Genomic DNA, 10,267 nt, shown 5'->3' with positions numbered 1-10,267 from the left:
GCATTGAGAAAGTCTGCTGTCAGAGACCTCTCCAAGGTACTGAGGAACAACGATGTCAGTCTGGAGACTAAGGTGCATCTGATACAGGGCATGGTCTTTGTAATTACTTGCTATGCATCAGAGAATTAGATAATAACTAGGGATGATAGAAGGAGAGTTGATGCCTTTGAGCTTTGGTGCTGAAGAAGAGTATTGAGTATACCATGGACTGCTTGGAGAACAAACAAGTTTGTCCTGGAGAGCATGAAGTCTGGCTGCTCCTTGGAGGCAAAGATTCTGAAGCTTCATTTGACATACTTTGGACATGTTGCAAGGAGGAACTAGTTCTTGGAGGGGGACATCATGCTTGGGAAGGTGGAGGAACAGCACAGGAGAGGAAGACCCTCAATGAGATGGATTGATTCAGTCACTGGGGATATGGGGGTGGATGTGTCAGAGACAATACGATTGGCATAGGATAGAGCAGAGTTTAGGGCGGTGGTACATAGGGTTGCTATGAGTCACAGGCGATTCAACAACACATAACAGCAATTGACTCCTACTCTTGGGGACTTCATATATGTCAGAACTGCCTGTGATCCATAGAATTTTCAATGACTGATTTGCCACTGGGAGCTCTTGTGGCCTAGTGGTAAGAAATTGCACTGTCAACCCATCCTGCAGTTCAAATCTATCAACTTCTGTGTAGGAGAAAGATGGACCATCTCCTTCTGTGATTTATTACCGCTGAAAACCCACTGGAGGATTAGCTATGAATTGGCTCTGACTCAATAGCACATAACAAACAATTTTTCCACAGTAGATTGTCAAGTCTTCTAAGGTGCCTCTAAGTGTACTTGAACCTCCAACCTTCACCTCACAAGCATTAATTTCTTTGATTTTTCACAAGAACCTTATACAATATGGATTTTAAATTTCCTTGTTGCAGATGAACAGTTTGGCTCCAGATGCATGCCTCTGTCCCCGGCTGGCCTCTCTGCTTCCCTCCAGACCGGCAGAGCAATTTCCTGGCAAGAAAATCTAAGGGCAGCTTTTAAGTCTTAAGTTCAGCTGCCTCATCATGATGACATTAATAAGATTTTGTTCTTTTTCTAGGATTTTCAAATAAATTATTCTCTAAACCAGGACACGTCTAGGGGATCAAGCGGGGACCACTAGAAACCAGGCTGTCTCAAGCACCTCTGATACACTGTCACTTCATCTGTGTCAGCCTTTGTCCATTCTGAAATGCTTGCTTCTGATTCAGACACTTCCACCATTATCTGCAGATAATGTTGCCTCTGCTCTAGTGAGAAAGTTGAAGCCATCAGGCAGGAATCCCTTTAACTTTTTATCACATGTACACCTACCTTTCATCTTTGCTTCTTCTTCTCTTACAATAATGAGGGCTTTCCACCATCTAAACTCAGTTCCTCTTCTATGCTCCAAATCTCGACCCCTCCCATCTTCTCAGAGACCTTGATCCACTCATCATTTCCCTTTTTTTCCTTGCATATTCAATCTCTCTCACTGCTTCTGCCTTTTTGTTATTTAAATATACTCAAATAAATTTCCCCCATCTTGGCCAAAATTGCCAGTTAACATTGAAAGAACTTCCCCTTTACCCAACACTCTCTACCACCTCCCATCCTAGACACACAGCACCCTCATAGGTATACATACTTCTTTTCGTTGTAAAGAAATATGTAAGACAACACCAATTCTAAATTTGTTCACAGGCGTCACCTTACATCAGCCGTATCGTGCAATCTTCACCAACATCCCCTGCCAAATTTCCCATCACCAAAACCAGCCAGCAACTTCAAGTGCTGAGTTTCTAAACAGGAACTCTTCCTTTCTGCTTCCCTCTTGCCCCTGGTAACCACCATTCATTGTTGATCTCCCTACATTTGCCTATTTTAGATTCTGCTGCCAATGAGTTTGAATTCATCCACCAGATGTTCCAGGGGAGAAAAAGGGGCATTCTACTCTCTTGAGATTTACTGCCTCTGAAAACCTGCTGCAGGATCAGCTGTAAGTCAGTTCCAACTACACAGTACAAAGAACACCACAGAAGGTACTCTTCAAAAGTACGTTTGTTGAAAGAATATTGAACAGTTCTATAAGATGCTGGAGAGCTGTCTCCAGCCCACCTTTCCGCCCTCACCTCCACTTCACCGCTTGCCTGCCGGTGGGGACCCTCTCTGTGTGACTTGTTCCTTCTCACTTCAGGGATCTTGCCCCCGGTCGACTCCTTTGCTAGGAAAACTTTCTTCTCCTTCATTTCATAACGACTCCTTTGAGTGCATTTCAACCTTTTGCAGACTGTTTCTGTTCTTTCCAGCCACCTTCATGGTTCAAATGAGTAATCACTCCTTTAACCCTGACACTTAAAAAAAAAAAAAAAGGAAAGGAAAAGAAACCATCTATCAAGTGCACAGACAGGACCCAGAATAGAAGACAGGTGTAAGTCTCAACATGCTTTGTCTCGGGAGATGGCTGATTTATTTAGCACTGACCTGTTAATGGCTGCTCTGGGACTCTGGGTTTTCTGTGCGGGTCCTCATCTTTCCAGACCTAAAGAGAACCTGAGGAGGAAGCTTGATGAAAAGTTTTGTCCTTCATCAGCTCCCATTTTTTCCAGCAGGAGCAGTTTTTCATCGGTTCCTCTTTCTCAACCTGTGACATCAAAAGAACTGATGGGAGGGTGGGGGCAGGTCTCATTGGTTTATTTGCTCCTACTGTTTGTAGCAGAAGAGAAAGGGTGTATAAATTCTGTTGACTTAACTACTTTATCTTCTAGGATCTCTAGTGGCATAGTGGTAAGGGGTTACACTGCCAACCCAAAGTCATGTGGTTCAAATCCACCAGTTGCTCTGCAGGAGAAAGATGGCTAATCTCCTCCTGTGCAATTTTGTATTTTTGAAAACATGCTGTAGGGTCAGTGACAACTTTAACTTATATCATCTTGTCTTAGTTTAGGTTCCTCTCCACACAAAACTGTAGGCATGACCTTGGGTGATGGTAGTCTTTTTGGAAAGTGATCAGAAAGCGCTGAGAGAGGAAAAATGAGACAGGGAAAGGGGAAAAGCCAATAGAAGGTGCCAATTCTCATTGAGGGCACTGGTGGAAGAATGTTCTCCTTCCACACAGGAGGCCGTGTTTGATACCCAATCCGTGAGCTTCATGCAAAGCTACCACGTACTTGTTTGTAGAGGTTTACCTATTGCTGTAATGCTGACCAGGCTTCAGAGGACCATCAGGACTAAGACTAGAAATAAAAACCTGGTGATCTCTTCTGAATATTAGACAAGGGTCCAATCCCTTTGTGCACGGGACTGAGACTGTTAGATGCCACTGAGCTGTCCCTGACTCAGAGTGACCCAGGCACACCAGAACGAAATGCCATGGCCTGGTCTTACATCATTCCCGGGACCAGCTGTAGATGGGACCATTGTCCTCCATTGGATTTTCCTTGGCTGATTTCCCAAAGTAGATGATCACCAGGTCTTTTTTGGGGTGTGGGGGAGATGTTCCTTTTTTTTTATAAAAAAATTTATTTTATATTGATTTGCTTACAAAGTTTGTGTACATTGTTTTTCACACTATCCTTCATTCACATTGTGTTTCGTACAATCATTCCCATTAAGTATATCTTATAAAACAAATCACCATTGGACTATGCCCGCCTTTACACTGTCTTTTCAGGTCCCGGCCAGATCTTTCCTATTTCCTTTACCCACCCTTTCCTCCACTCACCAAATTGTGTGACCCTGTGGTTACCTTCCTCGCCATCCTCACCTCTATGCTCCTACACTCCCCACCTTGAATCCTCCTTCATGTTTTACTGGTTATCTTCCTATTTCTGCAATAATCTCACCAGGTCTTTTTTCTTAAACTTAGTCTGTGAGTTATGCTGACATGCTGAAGGCTCAGTATTGTAACCACACACAAGCCTCCCCCGATGGCTGAGTGATGGCTGTGCAGGAAGTATATCGTCCAGCAGTGGGACCCAGATCTCCTCCATGGAAGGTGAGCGACTTCTACCATCTCCATAGGTATTGTACTGCCCCTAAGCCTCCCTCATGCCTAACTTTAGTATTTCCTTCTCAGAACTATTTGTATTGTTTGTTCGCTCTTTTCCTTACTTTTCTTTTTTGACAAATAGGAAGACTACACTTGCCCCCCACCTACTCAGACTAAAACCGAATCTACCTTAAAAAAATAATAATCCTTATCCCTCAGGTCTGATACTTACAAATGAAACTTTAAGAACTGCCTGGTTCACCTCTCCTTCACTTAGCAGATCTTACTGATCCTTAAGGTCTCAGCTTAAATATAATTTTTCTTTGAAATTTTTCCTTGATCCCCTTTATATAAGTTTTGTTAACTCCCCTTGCTATATTACTGTTGTTGTACAACCTTTAGTGACACTACGAACAACAGATCTGAACCCCATCCTATCCTGTGCCATCCTCACACTTCCTGACACACTAGGGCCCACTGTGGTAGTCACTGTGTCAATCCTCCTGGTTGAGGTCTTCCTCTCCTTCACCGACCCTCTACCCTTCCAAGCATCAGATCCCTCTCCAAGAAATCTCCTAGCAGCATGTCCAAAGTATGTTTCAACATCTTTGCCTTTAAGGAGCACTCTGGCTTCACTTTCTCTAAGACCTATCTGTTCTTTAGGCAGTCCATGGGATGTTCAGTGATTTTCTCCAACACCACATCAATTCTTCTTCTGTCATCCTTATTCACTGTCCAACTCTCACATGCATAGCAAATGATCAGAAAGACCATGGCTTGATTCAAATACCTTAGTCCCCATAGTGACATCATTGCTTCTCAATAATTTGAAGACGTTCCTGACTGCAGACTTTCCCAGTGCAGTATGTCTCCTGATTTCCTGACTGCTTGTCCAAGGATGTTGATGGGTTTTACAATCAATACAATCAACAATATTACTGTTAGCTGCCATCAAGTCTGCCTACACTCATGACACAAAAACACAAAACACCGCCAGGTCCTGTGCCATTTCAGAATCAGCTGTAGATGAGACTGTTGTGATTCATGGAATTTTTAATGATGGATTTTCAGAAGTGCATTACTGGCCCTTTCTTCCTAGCCTGCCATAATCTGGAAGTTCTCCTCAAACTATTTAAGCATCATGAAACATGAAAGCTGCCCCTGACATTTGGATAGTGGCTGTGCATAACATGAACTGGCTAGGGATCCAAACCAGCTCACCTACATAGGAGGTGAGAAATGCTATCATTTTCCTTTGGTAAGCTCATCCTACTGAAAATGATGAGTCCAATGAATTTGATAATCAATATAAAATGTTGGCTCTGTATACCCTCCAAAGGTCAGAACTGAATATCCTCTGCCCCATTGTGCCCTTGCTCTTAAGCTAGCTCTTCTATTTAATCATCACAATATAGAAAGAACCTTCAAGCTTACCTAGTCTGATCATCCACTTGATGCCAGAGATGCTACAGAAAATGCAAACAAATGATTGTCAAGTCTTAGCTTGAATTCGAGGCACAGAAACTCCTTCCCAAGGCAACACACTGGATCCTAGACAGCTCTGACCATTAGGAAGTCTTTTACTTTTCAGATCTCCTGCGCTTATTCGAGTCTGATTTCCACCAGCTTTGATCAACATTATCTTCTCACTGAATAATTGAAAATCTTCTCATAATATTAAAAACCTAGACCAGCTCTCTGGTCCAAATGTCTTTTTTAAAAAGAGAGTCAAATTTACACTCTTCTAAATAGTCTCTCAAGTGAGAAAATAACTTGCTTTAAATAGAAAGTCTTCACTCATCCATCCAAAAATATCAATGGGGTGCCAGCTTAGGTCTAACATGCAGACCAACAATAGTGGAGAAATGATGGCGTCTCTCTGAGGAGATTAAAATGGTTCTAAAATCAAATAATCTCAACAATGAGAAGTGTTCTTCTAAGAGTTGAAGTAGGTGGATGGGACTTTGGAAATACAGAGAGTAAGGAGTGTAGGAAGACTTCGTTTAAGAAGTCAGATTTGAGGTGCGCTTGGTGGAGGGGGAATATGAATCCAGTTGTGGTCAAGTTGATTCTGACTCATGACAACCTCATGTGGACCAGAGTAGAATTGCGTCTGTAGGGCTTTCAGTGGCTGATTTGTTTTTCAAAAGTAGATCACCAGACCTTTGCTCTAAGGTGCCTCTTAGTGGACTTGAACCATCAGAGCCACATGAATCAGTGGGAACATTATCTTTTCAATTGTGCCCTGAGAGAAAGCTCTCTTCACCACAGACAAGGAGGGGCTTAGAGAGGAAGTTAGAGGGCTGCTGAATAGATTGAGGACCATTTCCTTCTCCTCAGGACTATGAATTAGTCACTCTGGGTTTGGGGAGTCTCCTGACGGTTGTCTTCTTTGTAGTACCAGGGGCTGACCAAGTCCCACTTCCTATGACACAGGCTGCTGGCATGTGGGCCCTTGCTTGTCAAGTCCTTCTCTTGTTGCTCTTGGAAGGTGAGTGAGGCTGCCTGCTCCTGAACACAAGTTTCTCCTTCTCTCCCTTCTCTCCCTTGTTTTCTCCCTTTCTTCCTTGTTCTTCCTGGCTCAGACATACTCTTCCTTTGGATACTTCAACTGTTTTGGAATAATGAGCGGTAGTTTGTGGCTTTAGGGTAGAAACAAGAGATGGTGAAACTTGGAGGTATGGAAGGAGGAGTGACCCCGGGGTGGCAGAAAGAGAAGGTGAAATTTGGGTAGTGAGGGCAGAGATGGAAGCCAACCTCTGACATACGGTTTAGCTTAGGTACAGTAGAAAACCGAAGTCAGAAGCGGCAGCTAGAGATGAAGTAATAAAATGACTTTCTCCTCTCTTGACACTACAGCCCCATGGCCAGCTACAGCCAACCAGACGCTCACTGGGCTGTTTTCAATCTTTTCTTTTCTTACATCTACAGCCAACGGGGACTCTGGAGATGGTGTAGATCCTGAGGAGGTGGTAGCTGTTCTTCAGGAGTCTGTCTGCCTTCCCCTAGACGTATCATCTGATGAAGAGGTTGAGAGCATCATCTGGTCAACTCATATACAGCTTGCAATTGTGGTGGCAGACAAAGAGGGAAATCCAGCAACCGTTACTGTGACCAACCCGCACTACAAGGGCCGAGTGAGCTTCCTGGGCCCCAGCTATTCCCTGCAGATCAGCAATCTGAGCTGGGATGACGCAGGGCCTTATCAAGCTCAAGTCAATTTGAAGACGTCCCAGATCTTTACCACACAGAGCTACAATCTACGTATCTACCGTGAGTTTGTTCTGGAAGCCATAGATTATTTTGTCTGGTTCTCCTGAGCTTCCTATATCTCAGAGTAGGAGGTCTTATGACCCTGGACAGTGGTTTGAGGGGCTGGGCCTGGGAGAATCTCCACCTTTCCCATCCTTACTATCTGAGCTGCAGCAACAACTGAAGTGATATGTGCTAACAAGACCCTGCGGCAAGGAGGAGTCTCCAGACAGGTGACTCCCACAGGAAGGGTCTCCTGCACAGACCCTCCAGGGCCCGCGTGCCATTGTAGTGTCTTCTCAGTGAAGGAACCTGGTCTCCTAAGTCTGGTCATTTTATTTCTCTACCAGTGAGATTTTTGCTTTTTGACAGTGAATACAACCCCCATTCTTAAGCTTGTCATCTCTAAATGTGGCATAATGTGCAATGAATTGGTTGGCTGCTATCCAAAAGGATGTCAGTTCAATTCCACTGGGGAATCCATGGGAAAAAGTGTCCTCTCATAAAGCTTCACAGCCTGAGAACCCTGGTAGAAGGTGACTTATAAATTGAAGCCTACTGAATAGCAGTGTTGAGGGTGTTGTTGTTATGCACCATTGAGTCTCCTGTGACTCATGTATGACGGACATGACATAGGGACCCTATGTACACAGCTCTGAAGCCTGCCCTATCCTGGGACAGTCTCTCTAACTCAGACACACCTGATCCCTTTGTCCCAGTTATCACGTCAATCCATCCCACCCAGGGTGTTCCTCTCCTGTGCTGTCTCTCCACCCTTCCAAGCATGAGGTCCTTCTCCAAAGGCCAGTCTCTCCTGGTCTCCTGGTCACGAGCTCAAAGTATGTGAGACAGAGCTTCAAAATCCTTGCCTCCAAGGAGAAACTTGGTTTCACCCTCTCTGGGACAGACTTATTTGTTCTCCTGGTAGACTATGATATGTTCAATATTTCTTTGCTAGGATGTGGAACAGATTCCAGTGAAACTTCTGGATTAAGACAAACTAGAATTAAAGGCTTGACTCTCTACATCAGTCAGTGAAAACCCTGTGGATTTTAATAACCTAATTCTGTAGTGCATGGCATTGCCGTGACTAAGGGTCAACTTGATGACAGTTTAAAAAATTTGATATTTCTCCTTTATTCGAACACAAATTTCTTCTCTGTGTCTATTACATAGGCTGATACTCTACCTTGACTCTTAAAGAGACTCTGAAAAATACAAATACTGCTACAAGAAGTGATACTATTTTACAGGATCCAGGTAGTAGAATGGGGTTTTGAGAAAGGCAAGATATAGAGCGAGGAGGAGAGAAAGCATAAGGAGAAGGCAGAAGATATCAAAGGCAGCTCTGCTCCCTCAGCAGCTGTCCTGAGGGCTCTGAAGCCCAGGTTGCATGGTGGCTGGTTTTTGGTTTTGTGTATTTGTTGTTAGTGAGAGGGTTCTCTTGAAGTCGTACCAGGACCTCAGGATTAAGGAGTTTAGGAAAATAGAACCAGCTCCTGATTGTTTAGAGATATTTGTGTGTGTATGTGTCTGTGTCTTCCTTCCTCATCTAGGACGGTTGTTGGAGCCCCGAGTCACTGTGAACTTTGAGCTCTCTGGAGAAGATGCCTGTAATATATCCCTGACATGCTCCATGGAGAAGGCAGGCCTGGATGTGACCTACAGCTGGATATCCCAGAGGAACAGCACTGATTTAGCCCATGAAGGCCCTGTCCTCAGCACGTCCTGGAAGCATGGAGACAAGGCCCTGTCCTATACCTGCAGAGCCAGCAACCCCGTCAGCAATGTTACCTCCCGTCTGATTCATGCCGGACTTTTCTGTGCAGGTAGCAGGAGACCAGAAGCAGCCCCTGTACCTCTAGGACAGGAACCTTTAGGTCATTCTCTGGGAGAAAGTCTCATTTTCCCTCCCTGAGCTCCTACAAAAGAGAACGTGGAAGCCAGACCTTAACCCTTTCCATAGAAGCTTGATATCTGGATCAAGCAGGGGCCCTGCCCTTTCTGACCCAACTTCTGATAATCTCTTGTTCATCTTAATATCATGCCTGTAATTGCAGTTCCTGAGCTTCTGTCCATGACCCCTAGCTGAACCTCCAGAAGGTTTTCAGAGGCCGTAAATAGCATGGGAGGAGTTTGGCAGCTGATGGACTCCAGCCTCATACCTTTGCACTGGCATTGCCATTCCTTACCACTAAGCCACCAGAGTTCCCTGGACTTCTCTGTCCATAGAGTATATATTTTCAGAGGAACTTACAAAAGAATATCAACTGACTGATGTCAACTCATGGACGTGAGATCCCCTCTGTGGAATTTAGGGTAGGTGTCTGTCCTCTAACTTAAACCTAACCCCTCCCTCTGACGAGTCCTTCTTTCTTTCCCTTTCTCCATCTCAGATTCTGGATTTCCTTCTGAGAAGGCTTCGTCTTCCTTCTGCCTCCTGGCCAAAGGATTGCTCTTTTTCTTGCTCTTGGTAGTTCTGGTTGTGGGGATCTGGATCATCCGAATCCAGAAAAGATGCCAAATGCCAAAGATGAAGAAACTCAGGCGAAACAGATTGAAACTTAAGAAGAGAGGGAAGCCTGGCCCCAGCCTAGCCTGATAGCTGACTGGCGATCTCTGTCCTCAACTTTGTTTCTTCTCAGTACCCAGGTGATCTTTCATCTGACTCTGCTCTACAGGGACCTCAGAGAGGGAGATGCGAAGGGCCATGCTCTTCAAGGGAAGTCAGGCAATAAAGTTAAATTAAGCGGCCCTCACTATGGAGGAATTGTGCTTGGCTGTCTGTAGTTGGTTGGCTTTGGGATACTTTCTTCTGTATCATTCCTTTTCTTTTTAGTTCCCCTCCTCAATGCCCAAGTGCATTCCCAAGCCTTTCTTTAGGGAAGAAAGTGAGTCTAAAAGATCCACTCACAACCCCACATTGGTAAAATATTTTTCACTTACCTATTGAGATTGTACACAGCTTTAGCTTGCTTGGCTCCACAGTCAACAGTCTTGGCACCAGCAG

General features: G+C 44.5%; 1 protein-coding gene across 1 annotated transcript; it reads left to right on the top strand.

Annotated features, from left to right (window-relative positions):
• The first annotated feature begins 6,450 nt into the window (after positions 1-6,450).
• SLAMF9 (SLAM family member 9) lies at positions 6,451-9,859 on the top strand. Its single transcript, XM_006895532.1, is given in 5 exon segments — positions 6,451-6,500; positions 6,937-6,967; positions 6,969-7,278; positions 8,814-9,086; positions 9,654-9,859. Coding segments are annotated over 5 exon segments (870 nt in total).
• The last annotated feature ends 408 nt before the right edge of the window (positions 9,860-10,267 follow it).

Source organism: Elephantulus edwardii, unplaced genomic scaffold (genome assembly GCF_000299155.1).
Source record: "Elephantulus edwardii isolate Elephantulus edwardi_28Jun2011 unplaced genomic scaffold, EleEdw1.0 scaffold00168, whole genome shotgun sequence".
Classification (NCBI taxonomy): Eukaryota; Metazoa; Chordata; class Mammalia; order Macroscelidea; family Macroscelididae; genus Elephantulus; species Elephantulus edwardii.
This window is presented reverse-complemented; position numbering and strand designations above follow the sequence as displayed.